Raw genomic sequence first — 20669 nt, forward strand, 5'->3', positions numbered from 1 at the left:
GCCCAATCAGCACTTGGGGTTAGCTTAGCTCCATACAGAGGAAGCGCAATCAAAAGTAACGGTTGATAACAGAAAGAAAGACTGGCACAGAAAAGGAAAAGGGCTCCGCTTGAGAAACCAAACTCAAAAAGCAGGTGAGCCGTGATTGGCCGTTACCTGAGCAACTGTGATGTCATTTTCAGTCGACCGCAAGTGGCAAAATGGCTGCCGCCTGACATGACAAAAACCGGCGGACTTCTCCACTGAATTCAAATCTCGGAAACGCAATAACGTGCCGTGTTTGGGCAAGTGGAGGCGGATGCAACATTTTGTAAAGAACATTTTCGGAGTTGACTTCCCCTTTAAAGAAAAGCAACGGTATCCAAAGAAGGCAAAGAAAAACGTCAACAGACATATCGGCCTAACGATGGAACCTCGGACAGAAACCCAACTCTGTAGCCTGACCGTCTGCGTCGGGAGATTTGCTTAAGGCGGAGGGAGGGTGGCGACGACGGCAACGGTCCGGTCCGTTCCCAACAGCGCCAGCCTCACTAGCACCAATAACTAGCATGTCAACGCGTCGTTCCGCCGAGTTCAGACGGGCGCACCCAGATGGGAGGCCGGATCCGTCTGCTGCTGTCGCGGGAACTACAAAAGCCAAAGTCATTTCCGGGCGGTTTGGGAGAAGCAGCGCCTGCCAAACGCTGGCAGGAGCATCGACGAGGGAGGGTGGGGGGTGGGAGGGGGTCTCACCGGGCAGAGTTGAGCTGGCACATTTGCCAGAGCCAGCGCTAGTGTCAGACAGTGCCATCTGTTGACCGCACTGCAGCATGAGCGCTAACTTTCACACCGGAGGAGCAAGCGAGAGAGCGCGTGAGCGACTGCTCGGCGATATGAGCAGCCTCTGTCAATTGCCACTGTTCCGGGAAGTAGAAAAGACTGAAAAATGCCTCACAAACGGAGCAAACGGTGGCTTCTTTGGCCATCGCATATTGGTACCATTAATGGCTGTCGTGGAGAAGTTCATTACTCGCCCATCCATTCATTCCTGTATTTCCTTTTAATTCGATACGCAATTGTTCCAATTGAATTTTCCAAATCTGTGAGGTGTGAAACGATGCAAAAAATAAATATATAAAAATCGAACAAAGCGACAACACCATGCCGCTAGCACGTACACAATCGCAAATGCATGTTACATGAGCAGCTCTATTCTGGAGGAAAATGATTTGCTATTAATTAGCCACCTACAAAAGATGGATTTCGAAAATGACCATTCGCGACATCCCTTAGTTAGAAATGTAACTTGATTGAATTAGACGAACAATGGCCTATCGTCGGGCTCATTTGACGAAACGTCTGTGGCTCAATGGCACTGGTACTGCTTTTGTTTGTTTTGCTTCAAATTTTCCAGGGGGCGCTACTGAGTGAGTTGCACGTACCATTTTTGTGAATTCGCCGGCCGTCGTCGGAGCCCAGTCGCTCTTGAGCCTGGCGGTGATGCTCCAGGGTGGCGCGCGTCATCTGCCTGTCGTCCGCCGTTCCGGACGGCGGTCCCGACATGGGCGGGCGCTCCAGCGACGTGGCCTTCCTCTCCGGAGGCGGGATCATGCTGTTGATGCAGCGGCCCGTCTGGGCTCGGGCCTGGCCCTGGCCGGGCGGGGGCTCGGGAGGGGGGGGTAGGTCTGTTTCGCCCAAAAAAAGAATATGGCAATGCAAGTGGCAGTGAGCAGAAAGAATCGAAAAGAGTCAAATCAACGGCACAGGATTCTCAGCAACAGTGCCTCCATTTGATTTCTATTCAATGTAATTGATTTTGTAGCCAGCTATAGAATGACTGTTTTTTAATTGAATAAAAGTCACAAATATCAAGACTTTTTTTTTTTTAAATTACAATTATTTTGGTGCGTCCAACAGGTTGTCTTTTTAAATCTCACCGCACTTTTAATTCCGTGACAAAACCGGGTGTCATTTTTGTTGAGCAGTGTTGTCTGTATCTGCTGAGTGTCATTTCAAGTAACTTCAAATCCAATTTTGTTCCAAGCAGGTAATTAGTAAAATAGCTAAATTACTTATTAAAGCAAGTAATCAGTAAATAAGTTACTTTTTAAAGTGAGTCACCTGTAAAGTACCCAAGATTTTTTTGACAGCAGGTAACCAGTAAAGTAACTTTTTAAAGCAAGTAGCCAGTAAAGTAAGAGTTACTTTTCAAAGCAAGCCATCAGTAGAGTAACTAAATTACTTGTTCAAGCAAAAAAATCAGTCAAGTAACTGCGGAAAAACTGCAGCTGACGCCCCTTCAAACGCATGAAGCACGAAAGGGTGAACGGGTTTCCAATGGACAGGAAACTCCTAAAAAATAAAAAACATATCAAGCACCCACCGTCCGCAGCGGCGTCTCTGCGGTGGGGCGCTGAGCCCTGGTTGCGGGGTTTGCGCGGCGGCCTGGCGGCCCTCTGGTGGCCCAGGCTGTGCGTTCCCACTGTGCTGCCATCTGTGGAGAACGGGCTGCCGGGCCGCTGCCTGTGAGGCGTGCCTTTGTCTGCCGGACGCCGGAAAAACACACACAACAAGCAAGCGCAACGTTAGCATGAGAGCAGACGCTGCCGCGGAGGACGCGGGTCCGCAAAGCCGGCCGGGCGAGTTGAAGCGATCGGCGTCGGAAGCCAGGAGAAGCGAGAAGACCCGGCCGGCCGTCGCCACCCAAAACGGGGCCATGCGCAAAGCGGGCCATCCGTACGGAAGAGGAGCACTCGGAGAGCAGAAAGGAAGAAGAAACGCGCGCCCCAGAGGGTAGAAGGTCCGGGCTCTTGCCGGCACACCGACCTCTTTTACAGCGGCCGCGCTTGCTGAGGCTGGTGCCGTCCAGCCGGTAGCCCGCCTTGTCGGCGGCGGCCACCAGGGCCTGCGCAAAGCTGCAGTGGGTAAAGATGGAGCCGTCCGACGAGCTGGCCACGCTGGAGCGCCGGCTGGAGAAATTGCGCTCGTCCTCCGAGGCCGAGCCCCAGCCGTTGGCCATGGAGCCTGCAACACCACAGTTGTCGCCGCCGGCGGTGAAGCAAACGTCTCCTCCGAGTGTTTGGCCGAGGTTCAAACGCACGGAAATCAGTCTTAACTGGGGCCCTACCTTGGGTTTGACGGCGACGGTTCGTTACGGGAAGGAAACAATAAGCCATTTTCATTTGCAAAAACAACAACAACGCATTTGATGACATTTAGAATGAAAGTCAACTGCAAACTGCTGGCACCAAGTTCTCCAGTCAGTGGAAGTTCCAAAAAAAAACAACGGACAATTCACAACATCTGAATTCTTTTCTTTTTAACAATGTTAACCAGCTGTAGTTTGCCTTCAACTTTTCTTTTGGGAACGTCAATTGTTTTAGGAATGTTGCAGACAACATTAGCACTTACTAATAGACTAATGGATACAATAAAATAAAACGGTTGCTGCTAAAATCTTTTTTTTTCCCTTTCATAGAAGTGCAACATCAATACAATGCATCAATAGCCACAAAACGTCCGCTAGTCAGAGGTTGAGCTGCACTGTATTTGTTTGCGGAGAAGACGTATGGATCAAGCGGGAGGCAGTTGCGCTTCCTGATCCTCACTTCATCTCTTCCCGAGTGTATCAAAAACTCACATTTTACAACTTTAGCTTACAATGCTCTTCTGCAAAGTCTGCATTTACTATTTGAGTCACTGCACAGATATCGCCAACTAGTGGCTTGGCATGCACAGGACAACAGTTGGTTATCTTCCAACTGAAACTTTCCACAACCACAAAGAAAAAAATATATATATATATTTTTGCCAGCTTGTGGTGGTGTATCCAAAAAGTCAACTTTGCCCTCAAGCTGCTCTCCCCCCCACGCTTGCCTTGTTAGCACTCTGCCCCTCTCAAACAAGCGAGTTCGGAGCACTTGGGCAGGAACCCCTGAAGAACCGTGTGCCAAAGCGGGCCCACAGAAAGCTGTCACATGAACCGACTGCTCTCGTGCTCGCCAAAGTCCCAGATTTTTACTGGCGGGTTGACACCCCCCCCCACCCCCTTTTTAACGCCCTTCTCCAAATGTGGCATTGAAGATAAAGAAATACAGAGCACAAAATGCAGAGACACTCAATTCAACTCTTTTCAGCTAACTGAATAAGAACCCTAAAAAGATGTATTGACAGTTGCCTAGATGTCTACGATTTACACAATAAATTATAACAACCCCCCCCCCGAAAAATTTATTTGAATGTCCCTTAGAAACAGCTCCCATAATATCTGATTTGGAAAAAAATGCACTGTGGTAAATGTTTTGCCCACAGCAAAAGTTTCCAAAGGTGTTTCATAAAGAAAAGAAAAAAGTTCACAACATTTACTGATTCAAAACATCATAATTCATATTATTCTTTGCTAAAAAGGTCGTTGTGCTGACAATAATTTCTATCCAGTCATCAATTGTTTAACCTGTATTTCATTTTGAAAAACGCAGCCATTAATCTCAACGTGAGTGCTGAAGAAAGCCTGCCAGAACTGGCCCTCCGTTCTTGCTTTCCCTTTTTATAATAATAATAATAATCATGCATTTGATTTATAAGCGCCTTTCAAAACACTCAAGGACACTTTACAATCAAGAACAAAAACGCGTTCAAAAGCAATGGCTGTAAATTGAACCTCGCTAACAAGTAGTTCGAGATTTCTTCTGGAGATCGTTTAGCTAGCTCGGAGCTCCGCGGATTAGCATAGCAATGCTGCTAAATTCGTGCAAACGATCTAATTAGCATATGAAAAGATCGCGAAAACGCCTCGTCTACCTTTGTCACAACCGAGGCTTGCTTTTACGCCTGTTCTTTGGCATTGCTCAATTTGTGGCACTTTTTTTTTTATTTCGCAAAAGTTCCTTTGTTCATTTGTCGTTTCACTCAATATTTTCGTCGAGCTGACGTCCCAGTTGTTCACTTGGAAGCTGTCAAGTCCACCACACCCAGTGTATCCAAAACCTCGCGAGAACTGTACTGAAAACTTCAATCTTACAACAGGCAAGAATGGATCAAATCACGCCAGGAACGACTTTCCTATTACTCTGGGCATCTTATGGCATCTTTCCACACAAGACAAAACCCCCCAAAACATTTGAAAATTTTCCGTGAAACAAACCACAGCCTTCACCAAGCGCGACTCTTTGAATGCGCCAGGGCATGACGACACTCCGACACAGTTTCAAACACGTGTTGACATGGAAACCATGAGGCTGCCTTCTTGGAAGTCACCAGTTTTGAACTACAGTAACAGTACATACAAGGCTGCTTCGCAGAGTCCCAAGTTAGGAGCAGACTTGACAAGACCAGACATCAAAAGAGGCGAACGAATGCCTCAACTGCTGCAATATGGATGGCGAGGGATGGGAAGATGATTATGACTTATTTAGATACAGGGGCAAATCCCCTTCAAAGAGTTTCCACTTCAAGAGTTGCGCCTTCTCCGGCAAAGGTTGCAACATATTTTCACTTGAGCTGCAGTCAGAAAGTTCTCCGATGAAAGGAAACTTCTCCAAAACGTACGCTTGCGTGAGCTACGGGAAGCTATCAAGCGACCACCCTCTCAGCAACCATTTAAATTTTTTTATTTGACTTTTTTCTAAGTTGAAATCCAAGGTGGTAACAACTTTGCGCCCTCCATCTTGCCTCTCCCTCTACCACCCTTTGAAATTCCTTTCAGACGTTCACCAGGAGACAGAAAGACAGCCATTTCCAGCGGGTCCAATCGCCGCGCGAAGAATCGCGCCGATAATGAAGTGGGGGCAGTGGCAGGCAAAAAAGCTGCCGCGGCTTTGGAGGTGGAACACTGCCTCGGCATATCACATCACAGAATGACTTTTTTTTTGGGGGGGCTTTTCCCCCCGCTAACAGCCACTTTCCATTCGATGAAATAGCGGCGCAATCAAAACTGTCGTAATTTGATAAAAATTCAATCACGTTTTCTCTTTAACTCATTCAGTACCAGCCAATTCTAGACCACGTCTGAAAAGACGTTTAAAAACGTCTTAAGCTCAAAGGGGGAAAGTTGCTCCGATTTTTAAAACCAACTCTGGATGACTTTTGACGCTCAAATTGAGGGGAAGGAAAAACTTTGACCCGAACGAGCATGCGGCGACCACGATGGTGCGGTTTGGAAGATGACGACTGCTCTGGCTTGTGTTAACACAGTCGCAAAGTGTCAAATTAGCTCAAGTCACTCCCGTTGACGGCTTCAGAATTCAAAGGAAAGGGCCATGAACTTTACATGGTTTGGCACCGAATGAGTAAAGCAAATCCATTTTCGAAACCGACAGACAAATAAGAACACGACCCGGACTGGGAATGCTCACGCCAAAAACAACCCGGCAAGCGCGTTCTTTGTGCCTTGATCTTTGAAAGAAGCTAAAAGTGCTCTTTTCACACAACCGACCATTCAGTCGGGGACGGTGACAATCGCCTTCAACACAAAGACGCTTCGCCGGCGTGTCTCGAGTCCTCCCTTAAACACAGGTGAAGTTCTGCCACTGATGACACGGGAAAAAAAATCTGTCGCGTCAGATTTGAATGCTGATTAGAGCGAAAATTGACCTGCCGAGTCCAAAATTGCATTCTCACGTTGTGTGCGGCACCCAATAGGTCAGTATTGAAGAGGATTGGTGCCGGCTGTTCTGTTCACCCGGTAACCGCAGGCATGCTGTTGTAAGTTGCATTTTGGGTTTTTTCTTTGTTTTGTTTTCAAAATTTGAACGCGACACAAGCAACTGTTTGCTTCTCGACGGACTGTTGGCACAACAAGTATAAAGCAGTTGCGGTCGCAATGTCGTCCGTTGTTGATTAGGAAAGAGCCTCCTTTTTGCCCCGCCTCTTCTTCGACACATGCGGCGCCAGGCGGCCCGAATATCGCGAGCGTCCCCGCTGAAAATGTTTCGGATAAGACTCGGCTTTCTTACGCAAAGTGCCGTTTCTGTGTCGGTCGGAAACAATGACAAATCCATCGAGGCTCGACAGGAAGCTTCTGGCTATTTGTACAGTGGCCGCAAATAAATCTTCCGCCGTCGCTATCTTGGCAGTATTGCTCCCCCACTCGGGGTGTCGAGCGAGGCCCGGCTGTGACCGACGAGCAGATAGATGAGAAGAAATAGTGCTGTCTTCTCGGTAATACAGTGCAGGCGAGATGCGGCAGATTAGGGCGCAGTCGCCGCTTTATATTCCCTTAAATACATCAGTAGCAGCATGTGTCAGCACAAGCAAAACCGCACTTCCATCATGCCGCGGAAAAGTACTTTACCCGCCACCGAAGGGCCGCAGCAGCCAGCCAAATCTTTTATTCCTTTCAGATATTTTCCGCCAGTTTTTTTTCCACCCCCCCCCCCCCCTCCGCGTTTGCTTTCCTCACATACATTTCCTGATTGGCTTTCTCCACTTTCATTGAGCGAAGGAGCAAGGCGTCGCCGTTTTTACGGCGCAAAAGCCATTTGGATGGCCAAACACCGCTCGTTTCATTTATGCGCGACTTTGCCGCGGTCAGCGCGTTAGCGGCGGTGGCCACGTTGTGCCCTTCGCCCGTCCCGCCCCGCCTCCCTCGGTTTTGACAGATGGCTGTTAAAGTTTTCAGAGAGTTGTAAAAATGGAAATGGTTCGGAATGGAAATAGGCACTGCCACACGTGAATTTGATTTCAAATCTCCTCCATGAGATATGGCCGCGCGGCGCCAGACTGCCTGTTCATTTCCCTCTCGCTCTCCTGTTTAAAATTCATGGACTTTCTTATCGTTTTTTTGGGTTCTTTTTTTCTTAGGGGTGCGGGGGGATAATTATAATTCCCCCGAGTGTGCCAGCGGTGCTTAAAAACTTGATTGAGGGACATTGGGTGCGCATGTTCTCATCTAAATGAACACATTGCGGAGGCACGGGCAACACGCCGCATGAACAACAACAATCAGGCGACTGTCACGGGAGATGACAAAACAACTGAGACATGACGCCGCAGCGGAGTTCTTTGTGGAAAGCAAATAACACTCATTAAGCACCGAGGAAGGCGGGGAAAAAAGCGTCATGATTCAAAATCCACCAAAAGAGGCGCGTGTTGAAATAAGACCGTCATAAAACCTTTGAAAGGTAAAATACGACAACCCAAAATCCATGCGCTGCTCACAAAGAAGTTAAACAAGTTCAAATGAACTACTCAGAAACTGTCCAAAGGTTGCACAGATGAAAAGAAAAATGTATTCACACACACATACTACCATTAAAAAAAAAATTAAGAAGACCATAAATCAAGGAGACGGTCAAAATGTGAATATCCTTCAGTTTTGTTGCTTAGAACTGTGGTCCCCAACCACTGGTCCCATTTGGTAGCGGGCCGCACAGAGACTCAACCAAGATCTTTGTTTTGTTTTTGTTTTTGCCGAGCGCCAGCCAGTGAAAATAACAAATTGAGCAAACGTCCTGCAAATCAACACGCAGCTGATGGGCAGCGGTGACTTCCGAAGACGAAGCTTTTTGGAGGACTGAAATGTGGGCTCACCCGTCAAAGAGCTGTCCAGGTTGTCCATGCTGGAACCCGGCGTGTGCTCGATTCCTCGGGGATGCCTGGCCCCGTAGCCTTCGTCTTCCTCGTCGTCATCTTCCTCGTCATCCTCGTCCGCCAGGTCCGTCTCCAGGTCGGACACCATTGTGCTCGACACGTAGCCTACCGGAGGCGCCGGGGCCTGTGGGGGAAGGGACCCCACTTGCACGTGCCTGTCGTGGACCCGGGAAAGCGAGGACCGGAACATTAACATGTGGATGAATGTTGCGCCACAATACCGCTAGGCTGACATGCTAACACGACGACCCATTAGCTGCGGAGGGCACAAAAAGCGCGCGCTCCTCGGAAAGGGCGGGCTGCCGCGGTGCCCCGACCGCCACTGTTCCACGTTTGTGTGACACGCCGAAGGCTTGTAATTATCGGCCACCTCCGAGCAACAATAGTCATTACGACGGCTAACATGACATCTCCTTGCTGACAATGAGACCCCCGCCCCCCTTGGCACCCGTACCAATGAATGCCAGATCGTCCTCGTTCCGGACAGAAAGGAGCCTGGCCTTCGGATGACTTGCATCAACACAACAGGCCGGGAATGTGAATGTGTGCGCGTGCGTGTAAAGACGAGGACACGGGGTCTGTCCGTCCGCAAGCACGCTGGCAAGAGTGCCATTAAAATGAAATGATTAATGGGTTTATCTCCACTGCACACACAGGCGACACAAAGAGTCGCTGTTAGAGCAACAACAGAATCAATCCTGCCGCCTCTGGCAAATACGCATACAGTAAGCATTTTTACATCACACGCACACATACATACACACACTGTGTGTGTGGGTGTGTTTACGTTGTCAGGCCGAAGCAGCGGATCTTATTTAATGGTCTGGCAATTTTTTCTTCCGCTACCTCCAAACAATGTTTTGTTTTGTGTCATGCTAACGTTCTATATTGGGTTATTCCTAATATTTTGATTGTAGGCAGTTAGCGCTATTATCCTAACTCTTGATTTGGGTTGGCAGCCACTTTATCGAAACACAAATAAGGACATCTTTCCAGTATCTATATTTCTAATTCGTTACTGTATGCAGCATATTTTAAGTCTCCTCCAAAACTGTCCGTTTTGAATAAATGACAATGGTCAATGGCAAATTTTAACCAGAAATGGCTTGATGAGTTCTTAAAATGATTTTTAAAAAATCCTTCAAGCAGCACTTGCAGTTTTTTTATAGATATTTTCTTGTTTTGAATATGATTTGATGACATGATGACAGATTTTACCCCGCATTGTAATTTTTGCTATGTTGTTTCAGAAAAAAATTCTCCTGTTGCTGAACCTAACCCTTTATTCCAAAATATGACTAAATATATTCCTATACCACGAAATATGGTTATTATTATTATGAAACCTTGATGTGGTTGAGGATAAATGAAGGCAGATTTGGAATTAGAGCAAAAAAAAAAAAGTTGACTTGCATCTGTGATTTTTAAAAAAATGATTTGCTTACCACTGTTCTTATTATATTCATGAATTTGGTATGGAATTCTATTAAGTTCGCAACAGGTTTGCCCCAAAAACCGTAACGCCGTGCCAGTTGAATCAAAGGCTTCGGGAGTTAGCAAAGCAAAGAAAGCGCTTCGTCTGCGGGCGTCTCGGGCAAACGTAATCCAGCAAAGGTCTCGTCGTCGACGGCAGCTTACCATGTCTGCTTGGCCACGTCCATTTGGTAGGCTCGCGTCAGCTCGTCCAGATGGGCCTGCAGCATGGGCTGCATCTCGTCCCGAGGCGACGGGGTGAGGGTGGCCGTCGACTGCTGGCCGAAGGAGACGGCGGCCGGGGAGGAGGCCACCCCGCGGACGGGCGGGGTGGGCACCCGCTCCTCCTCTTCCTCCAGCTCGTCCTCCATGCCCTGGTGGAGGTACGTCTGCACCGGCATCGGCGGACCCCAGCCGTCGCCCTCATATCTGGCCGGGGAATGGAAGGTGGATTTCGGATTTAAACAAACAACAAAAAATGGATACACACAAAAGGAAGAAACTAACAAACAATGGCAATGGAAATGCTAAACCAAAAAAGACAGCTCCCGAAAGAGTCGACCTTAACATCCTTATGGTTCAGCACCCACTGATTTGCATATTCGCGTATTTGTTTCACAAGCTGCAGATATTTTGCCGATCCTAAACAAGGGGAACGTTGAAAAATGCTCACCGAACTGGAGCAGACTGTACTATACTGTACTTTGAGAAAACGCAGCAACCGTGACCGCAAAATGCGCACGGAACCGGCCTCTTTTTTAGAAATTTCCATATAGAGGGATATTCCATGACAAACCATATATCAGGCGCACTGTTGATTTTTGAGAAAACGGCAAGATTTTAAGTGCACCTCAGTCTGAAAAACGGTACTTGGACAAAACAGGACCGTCAAGCTTGAAAACGGGCAGTGTGGGGAACGCGTTTGGGCTGAATGATGACAAACGCAATTTGAATTGCACCACCAGGAGAAGAGGAGTAACTTGGCTGTCTTTTCAGCAACCTTGCGCCGTGTTCACCGAACCGCGCCGATGCAGTCGGGCCGGGCTAGCCGCTAACTGCCCTTATAGCAGAATGAAGAAAGCGTTCATTAAAGAAATTTGTCAGTACACAGGCGTGTAGGACATTGCACTTTTAATCGGCTGCCATGAGGAGATTTACAGCGCACATTGCACCTCATTTGGCAGCCGGCCTATTAAAGCGGATGACTCTTCCAGATTGCAAATGGCGAGCGAGGGGACACGCGAGCCGCCGGACCGAGGAAAGCGACTCGCCGGAAGTGTTCGGTGGTCCGCGGCACTCAAAAAGACTCTAAAGCGGAACCGGGACATAGAGATTCCATTTGAAACCGTCTGCGCCGTCGACGGTTTATTCCGCGGTCATGGAGTGGGCTACCGGGGTTAAGAATTGGGGAATTTTTCAACAGGGGTGATTTTAAATGGATTTCGTCAGCACGGCCGTCGGTCGGAAAGAATGAAGGCCGAAAAGTCATTTGGGAGTTATGGTCGGTCCTTTTACTTCGCTCCTCGGCGATGAGCTTACGTCTTTTACGGCTCCCCTGCATTGGCCGAAACGCGAGGCTCGCTAACAAGTGCTCGTCTTTTTTGGTTCCGAACTGGAAATGTGTACAGTCATACCTCGGTTGTCGATCATAATCCGTTCCAGAAGGCTATTCGAAAACCGAAAACTAGCTTTCAAAAATAAAAATCTTTATTGAACATGTCCGCTCACAATGGAACACTACACGAGGAAGCGTCATTTCCTCTTCTACGGAAGGCGAGAGGAGTCAAGTGGCGCATTCAAGTGCGCTCAGTTTGTTCGAGAACCCATTTTAGGTCTTAATCCGAGGCATAAAAACCTCGAAATATTGGTTGAAAAACGATTTGTCCGTGAACAGAGAAGTTCGAAAACGGAGGGTTGACTGTAAAAAAAAAAACAAAAACAACAACAACAGATACGGGCTTAATACTTCCGAACAGGAACTCAAGCCACAAATCCACTTCAGAAGCTCTCCACTTGGCAGACAAGGCATGGAAAGCAAGACCACAGCATTATGCGCTGCACTTATTGCACGTTGAAGTTTGCGGACTGTTATAAAATACCTCTACTTGACTTGTGAATGGAAATGTTCACTTTTTAGTACACAATACCACAAGCTGTTTTTTAAAAATTGCACGCAAAAAATACATCAATTGTAAAAGAAAAAAAACACTCGAACTAATAATTACAACTAAACTACGACAACGCATTTTCCTCAAACTCATAAAAACAAATGAAATAAAAATTCCCCAACTATTGCAACTTTGCAAGGGACGCCATCTCTTGAAACCCACCCTCCTGCATCGTGGTGCTCGTTGGGGTAGTGGTCCATGTCGGTGCCCGGAAGCGGGTGGATCGGGGGAGGGGGTAAGGGAACATTGGCCCAGGTGGAGCCGGTGGCTTTTGGGGCTTTGGAACCGGCCTTGGTCTTCTTCTTCTTTCCTCCTTTGCCACCTAAAACAAATCGCTTCTGTTAGAGGACCAAGCTGAGACGGACGTTTTCGCAGCAGCTGGAAGAAAGAAGCGAAAATGGAGCCTTTCAACAAGATGCTGCCTACACACCAAAAAAAAAAAGAAAAAAATCCAAGGTCGTCGGATGAAAAGCAACTTGCCATCGATCGACAGGCTGAAAAGCCGCACATCGCCATAGAAACAGCGGCGAGGAGTCGTCCGCAGACCTTGGTGCTCCACCCATTGCTCGCCCTTCTTTCTTTCACTGCACGCTTTGGGTTTCACGGGGGTGGGGGGGCTCTCTGCCGCCTCATCATAATGAATGGCTTCGGTGGAGTCGGTGTGGTCCTCGTGCATTTCGCCCTCAGTCCATTATTTCTTTCATTTCTTTTATTACACCGGAGAGCCGCCAACCTCCGCCCCCCCACCCGGGCATTTTCACCCGCATCCTTCCAAAACCTGACCCCCCCCTCCCGTTGCGTCCATCTTTGTAAAGATGCCGGCCGGCTTGGCAGCAGGTTTCAGACAAGCATCACCCCCCCCCCCCCCTTTTTTTTCCTCCACTCTTCAAAGAACACGTTTTTGTTGCGGCTCCTCCGCTTTTCTCTCTTTACTCATTAAATGCCAAAGACATTTTTTCCCGTGTTTTTTTAAGAATCCGGGCATTTAATTCCAAGCATGTCAATTTACTTGTAGATTTTTTTCCCCCACACGGTAGGATTAAAAAAGGGAATGAAAATAGCTGGCACTGAATGAGTTCAAGACATTAATGTGTGTCATCCCGTGTTCATTTTCCAGCCATTTTAGCCGCGTTGATTGAATCCGGGTTCATCTTAGTTCTTCGCACGGCATCTAAAATAAATGGCCCGTTGAAAGCCACGGAAAATGACCCCCCCCCCCTCCCCAAGTTTGGGATTGCTTTCAACCAAAAAAAAATAGAAACTTTGTTGTCATTGCTGTTCAAAACAAATTCGTCAGCGGAGGAATCCGAATCTCCTTCAACTTGACTTCAGACGCGGACTGAATCGACATGCGCTCCTTGGGAGTGTTTCCAAGTTGTCTTTGTGCCGTCGGCTGCTCGCGCTGTTCCATGGAGGGCATAAGCGCGTTTCCGCTGGGCACCGCTTGACTCTGAGCAATAACGACGGCACTAATTGACACGAAGCCCATTCTTCTTCTTCTAGGAAAAGTCTGGCGGTCTGGCACCCGAGAACCCCCCCCCCCCCCCCCCCCCCCCCAAATATGAAAAGTAGAGAGCGCGAGGGCTGCGGCCAGGCAGCCAAGCACGAATTACAGAAGCGGGCCTCCGCCGGCGCGCAAAGCGGCGGGCGCCTTCTAAATATAGACGCCGCTTTGGGTATTTATACCCCGAGGTTTTTCGGGGCACTCCCAGCATAAAAAGTGCAGGATTTGCAGCCCTGACGCTCGCCGTGTTTTCATTGGGTGCCGAGGAGGGGGAAGCCGCACATAACTCACCGGCGGAGACGGCTATCAAAATAACCGTGAAGCATCTCCTATTTGATTTGGCTTCGCGCACCCCAAAAAAATAACAACAAGAGAAAAATCGCAGCAAGGTGAGACGAGAGCGGCCGATTATGCTGTGCGCTTACGACAGCAGCAACTCGGCGGAACTCGCTCTGGTTGGTCTGCATCCGTACGTGGACCGAAATAAGCGATTCTCGTGGGACTTTGGTTGGACGGAACGCGGCGTAATGCGTGTCGATGACGCATCCGCAGGGAGCAAGATGGCGCTCGTGCTACGTTGTTAAAAAGCGCCGCAACGTTGGCCACACGGCCGGCTGACAATGTGCAGGCTTTCTTAACGATGAGCATCAGCATTTCAAAATACAAAGTATATAATATAGCGGACGCCGATGATACGTGTTCAAAAAGGTGACGATATTCCCGCGGGGGTCAGGCTTTGAACTGAATGTTTCTGTCAGCGCTACGACCTGCGTGGAGAAAAGTTCCCTTTTGGGGCTGCGCTGTGCCTCACCTCGCCCCGCACGATTGAATTGGAGAACAGTCAAGGCGACGCGTCCTACAAATGACATCGCGATTCCCCCCGGGGGAAGTTTTCGCGCGATGGGGCCAGGAAGGCGCTTTCGCCACTTGAGCCAGCCGAGCACCTCGAATGGCGGGCGCGGGGGTGCCAACGCCACTCTGACTGTCACTCTCTTGTCTGATTTGTACTTTGCAAACGGTGGTTGCTTTTTACAGTTAGAATAACATTTTGGGGGTTGCGTTCAGCGGCACGCGTCTCTCCAAAGACCACGATGAATTCCTGCTTTACAAATGCCACGACCGCCGCAGCCAAACGGCGGCATCACGCGGCTAATGACAGCCGCGCGCTGTCCTTCTGCTACCTCGTCGGGGAAAAGGGAGCCGTCTACTCGAGGCTCGTCGGCTCAAGTGGACAACGATTAATTGGGGCACGGCGCCGATTTGAGGGAACGTCGTCCGGCAATAACAACATGAAAGCGGAGGAGGGGGTGTGGGGGAGGGGGGGAGCGGCAGAGCGAAGCTTCGCTGGTGTAGGGATGGCGTTCATCAAAAGATGTCGGCCTTGTACATGCAAATTCCAAAGCAATGAAGCAATTAGAAGAGCTGTCAATCACCAGGCGGAGTTCCCCCCTGGGGGGGGGGGCGTGTCCCGGAAAAAAAACCCCCCAAAGAAAACCAACCTGAGAGGCTGCCGCTTCGCTCTGAGCTGTTGTGAGAGCTGGTGGTGCTGAAATCTTGCGAGTGGTTGTGCGGAATTCGATTAGACAGCCCGTCGGTCAGCCGGTAGTCGGGAATGAAAAGGAGGGCTACAAGTGGGGGAGGCCAAAGGGGGAGGGGGGAGAAAGAAAAAAAAGGGGGGGGGGAGCAAAGCATCACTGTGGCGTCAGGTGACAGGTAGCACAAGCACGTGCAAACGCATGCAGTTCGAGCACCCAGCAAGCATGATAGCGAGGTCTCAATAACGAGGGGGAAGTGTGGGGGGGGGGGGGGCAGGACGAGGATTCTTGTGCATGTTGCGGGTCAAATTGACCCGTGCTAATATTTGAACCATCCAGGTATATTGCGGGTCAATTTGACCCATTCAAAAAAATTACATTGCGCATATATATACTGTATATATGTACAGTATATATATATATATATATATGAAATACACCGCAGAACCATAGAAACAAACGTAAGCGGAGGCTTCCACATAACATGTGCGTCTTCATTCCGAGCTAATCGTGTTTGTCAGAAAAACAACAGGTGCAAATAGTCCCACCATTCTTCTACTGGACACGTGCGCGTTAGACGGCTACAAAGTCGTCTTCTCGGGTTGTTCACAAATGAGATCATACATATGTATGAGGACTCCCGATCCGGCCATTTGCAAGTAATTAATCCGCGGGTGTTTCACCATATGAGCGCAGCATCAGTGAATTATCGCTCCGAGAGCGCAGCTTGTTTACTCGAGTCGGGAGGAAACGGAAAAGGCTCAAAGAAGGTTCCGAGACAGGCTTGCGCGCTTCCAAGCGACTGCCGAGGCTCTCGGATGGGAGAGCCATCGAGCGCCGCCACGTTCAAAGGGGGCGGCCACGACGGGTCCGCCTCGCCACTTACTGTTGTTGCAGGAGTTCTTGTCGGGCAGCGAGTAGCCCAAGTTGGCCATCTCCTGCTTGGCCTGGAGCGAGGCCTTCCACTGGGCCTCGGGCAGCTCCACGGCCAGCTCGTGGATGCTGCCCGAGTGCAGGATCTGAGTGGTGGCGTAAGGCGTGGCCTGCGACGCTTGGCCCGGGCTGCCGTAGTTGGCTTTGGTGGTGAAATCGATGCTGCTGTAGATGGCGCCGTCCGACAGCATGGTGCCCGTCTTGTCCCCCTGGTTGCCGGCGATGTCTGCAAGGAGGCAAATGCAAGAATACGGGAGCCGCTCGGCGACCGGCCATCCGTCCGTTTCCCATTGCGCTCGGCCCCGACGGGGTCACGCGGCGGCCGGGGCCCAATCTCGGCCCGCTTTGGCCAAGGGGCGGCCGACAATTTATCTGCACTTATATTCACGACGCATTTGACTTGGGACCAGTTGGCGGGCGACCGGTCGATCGCGATCGATGTATCAGGCACCCCCGTTTTAGAGCATTGGTGTGCAAACTATCGCCAGGGGACCATTTGTGGCCCCGACATCCATTTTTCAATGCCACATACTAAAAAAAAATCAATGAGTGTCATGAAACGAGTCGGGGGTGGAGGCACTCACATCCCAGGGCGGGAGGAAGTGGTCGATGGGGCGGCAACTACTACTAATAAATTCATTTTTGTCACTGCGGCGCTTTTACAGAGACGCAAAGATGCAAATGAACTTTTGAAAGTGACGTTTCTCTTCATAACACCGTAGCTTATCAAAGGTCAGATGAAGAGCGCCCCCCCCCCCCCCTTTGTTTTGGGTCTCAATGTAGGGATGGGCTATCGTCTGCACCACACCGAACCGGGGCACCTCGACATCTTGAAAACTCCTCAAGCATTTGCCTTCCCCTCCTTTCATGTTTTTGTTTTCATGTCGAGGACCGCAATTGGGCTTCATTGTGATGCGGAGTGGCGGGGGGCGCTTTATTGCGCGATCCCCAAATAAATTCAATCCATCAATCAGCACCTTTTCTGGAAAACTGTCGTGTAGCCGTTTTGAACGACCGCAACGGCACCAATGCTGTATGGTTAATAATTGAGCAGCGAATGCACATTTTCCTGACGTTCCAGCGAGGCAATTCTTTGAGATGGCCAACCCCCGAGTGTGGACCGGCCCTTCGCTTCCAAATTTGTATGCGTAAAGCACAACGGTTGCTCTGCGTGAGAGCGAGCCCGGGAAGGATAGCGGCCATCTCCCCACCCCGCTTGCTTGCCCAGCCAAGGGGAGATGATGTAGAGCCACGGCGGAAGCGGGCGCATCTGCGCCACTCAAGCTGCGCCTGTCCTTCACGACTGGCTGCTCCTCTCACCATCCTTTCACACAGCAACCACCCCCCCCCCTCCCCGCCCACCACCAACTCCCATTCTGCTACTCAAATGTATCAGCCTGCGACAGCAACAGGATGAAATGTTCTCCAGTAGTCACCCCGGTGACGGTGGAGGGTTTGCACTGGGGGCGTCCTCGGCAGAGATGCCCAGGATGAACGCGGGTCGACATCTTGTGGGTAAACGAGACATGCCGCTCACCTCCCCGGCCAAAGTTGCCGAGATCGTTGGGTCCCCCGGAGGTGCTGTTGACGGGCAAGCCGGCGGCGGGCCAGGAGTCGGCCAACCAGGGGTACCCCGGCTCGCCGGCGTTCAGTAGGCCTGGCCGGCTGGGAAGGAGCACGAGATCAGAGAGCAGCTTTTAGTCAAAAGTGGCAACAAATGCGTAACCCCCCTCACCTCAATCCTTGTCCAACTCTAACCCCAACCTCCAATTGACCAAAAAAATAAATAAAATCTGCATAACTTTCTGCGGATTCTGTAGAGTGAAGAACAAACGCACGGCGGCCGTCGGAATCCAAAGCGGAAATCCAACACATGTAAGAGGACTTGCCAGGTGCTGGCCTGAGATAAGCGGACGCCGATGAGAAATGGCAGCGATACGTTTCTCCTCGCCACAAAGTCGGAATTCCTTCGGGCAAGGGCGGCGCTTCATCTCGGCCGAGTTTTTGTCACGCGAGAACAAATTCCTCCGTGCAATTCATTTTGCCTTCATTAAAAGCGCTTTCCTTTCGCCATCGGCCTCTTTGCAGCCATGTCCGGACAGCCCCAAATCTTTGATGAGACATCAATCAGGAGCTTGGTGGAGGAGGTGGGTCCACTGAACAGGTGTTGCGCGCCTCCTCGTAAGGGACGCCAACCATAAAAGTCAGCCACTAAGAGGTGTAACCTGTCACGGGTGACTGCAGCGGGGCCATTAAGGCCACTTAACTGTACGATCACGTTAGAGTTTCGTTCGTGCGGGGGCGACACGGGCGGCAGTTAAGTGAGGACCAGAAATGGACGCGTTCGGTTCATCAACGCCAAATGTGAGCGTGCGCGGCTCATCGGGGTTCTGATTTTGTTCCTCTATCCGATTTTAGATTGTTTGACCAAATTCCAACCGGGAACACTAATTTCACTCCTGACCCGAGGACACTCATCCTGAAAAACCATTCACACAGGTAACAAGTTTTGTTTTGGGGGGGTTTTAATTGAGCGAATACCCCCCCCCCCCCCAAAATGTCTTCAATTGAACGGAACCTCCGAATTTTGCTCTAATTTGACCACACATCGATACATCAACTACACTTGACCCCAACCCCGAGGCCAGGACCAGGGCGTAATACGCACCAGCCCTATACCCTATCCTCATCCAAGCCCTTAGACCTAGCCCCAAACCCAACTCCTACCCGATCCTAACTATCCTAACCCAAATTCCGAATCAAAGCTAACCCAGACCCAGAACCAATCCATCCATCCTCTAGCACTTATGCGGGGTGGGATGGTGGGGGCAACAAGCCAGACCTCCCTCTAAAACCCACGCCCACCTAACCCCAACTCCCAATCCCTAAAGCCACTCGAAGCCAAAATCTGAGACCTGATATTGCTGCCCCTAAACCCCCCCCCCCCCCCAACCTTATCATCTAAACTGCAATGACGCACAGCTGGACACCTTGGGAAAGAAAAAAAAATAACAACAACAAAAAACAAAGGTCACTCGTTCCAACAACATTTGCAGGGACAGATGCTCATATTTGCTTGCGCAAAACACACACACACACACAAAATTCAACCTGGCATTATTACACTTGGCTTTGAACCCATCACGTCGTGATCACAGCAAGCGCACACCATCGAAGCGTGACTTCCACATGTAAGAAACAGCCACAATATGCTTTCATTCTTTTTCACCCCGCACTCATCAGCCCGTACTTAAAGCAGAGGGGGGGGACGTCTATGCCCGCCGGTGCTGCGTGTCGCACCGGCGCGCGCAGCCCGGCTGCCTGGTGGGTCCTTCTTGTCTCAGCTCCTACTGGAGCTGAGGAGCGGGCTTTGAGGGGACTAAAGGAAAGGGGGGCAGTGTGGGGGCGAGGGGGACACCTGCAGCCGCGAGGACGAGATGCTACAGGGTCTAATGAGAAGCGAGACCGGGGCGGCGGTTTTTACATTCGCAGCGGCCCTGGCGAGCGTCGCTGGGTTCCTGAATGCCAAAGCAGGCCCGCGGGGGGAGAGCAGTCATTCAAATTGATGGCTGCGCCTCCGACACATCCTCACCGCCGACTGCTCTCACTCGACCGTGACCTCATACACTTTCCTCCATTGAAAGTCAAGTTTTTACCACTGGGGGCCAACAGGGTTTGGGTGTGTGTGTGTGTGTGTGTGTGTGTGTGTGTGTGTGGGGCCCTTCCCCGCCAGCCCAGCAGACAGTTTGAAAGACGAGCACCTGACAGCTGAATGGCTGCGTCGTCCTTGTATCCGTCACACCGCAGCACTCCCGCTCGGGATAATTAGAATAAGACTGATTTCTACTGGGGATATTTGTTATCCACACACACACACCGCATTTGTGTGTGTGTGTGTGTGGAGGGTGTGCTGCTCTTGGGGATGGGTGGTCATACATCTATCTCATGAAGAGTTGACACCTGACTTTTAATCCCCCCCCCCCCCCCCCCCCCGCCTGACCCAGGATGGATGGCAACCTTGGCGGATCAAATCTCATTGGCGTCGCGTTGGGCTGGCCAAAGGAAAAAAAAAAAAAAGTGCCGTAAATACGGCAAGCTAGGATGATATTAAACGGAGGGAAAGTTCATTTATCTTGCAGCTTGGATTAAAAAGCATTGTCCAGAGCTTGCGCGTCCAACAATGGGGATTCATTCTGAGAGCTGTTGGTGAGCGTGTAAAAAAAAAAGGGGGGGTGGGGGGGGGGGGAATCGCTATGGCAACAATGTCAACACAACACATCTCGTAAAGTAAATCTTTGCTGAAATACTGATCAGAGCTAAGATTGGTGAAGTTATTACAAAGAACCAATGAAGCAATGGTTGCCTTTGATGAATTTCAAAAAAAAATAAATAAATCAAATCGGCCAATCTGCTGCCTATTCATCTTCCGCGAATCGTTGACGTTTCGGGCGTGGCAATTTGGCGGTGGCCAATAGGAAAGCCGAAAGA

General features: G+C 50.0%; 1 protein-coding gene across 6 annotated transcripts in view; it reads right to left on the minus strand.

Moving 5' to 3' along the window:
* The window catches only part of robo2 (roundabout, axon guidance receptor, homolog 2 (Drosophila)), a 221802-nt gene that overhangs the window by 3186 nt on the left and 197947 nt on the right, over positions 1–20669 (minus strand). For 4 of the 6 annotated variants that reach the window (XM_086124773.1, XM_086124772.1, XM_086124774.1 and 1 more), the window contains 9 exons: positions 17719–17846; positions 16135–16407; positions 15213–15338; positions 12372–12531; positions 10207–10470; positions 8509–8723; positions 2806–3003; positions 2363–2521; positions 1422–1664 (listed from right to left, as the gene is read on the minus strand). In XM_086124773.1, the coding sequence (XP_085980899.1) occupies positions 1422–1664; positions 2363–2521; positions 2806–3003; positions 8509–8723; positions 10207–10470; positions 12372–12531; positions 15213–15338; positions 16135–16407; positions 17719–17846 (1766 nt within the window). The remainder of the gene's footprint in view (positions 1–1421; positions 1665–2362; positions 2522–2805; positions 3004–8508; positions 8724–10206; positions 10471–12371; positions 12532–15212; positions 15339–16134; positions 16408–17718; positions 17847–20669) is intronic. The other 2 variants (XM_086124775.1, XM_086124776.1) reach the window with 2 other exon arrangements.

This window comes from Hippocampus guttulatus, chromosome 12 (assembly GCF_054856545.1).
Source record: "Hippocampus guttulatus isolate MCC_2025c chromosome 12, RoL_Hgut_1.0, whole genome shotgun sequence".
Taxonomy (NCBI): Eukaryota; Metazoa; Chordata; class Actinopteri; order Syngnathiformes; family Syngnathidae; genus Hippocampus; species Hippocampus guttulatus.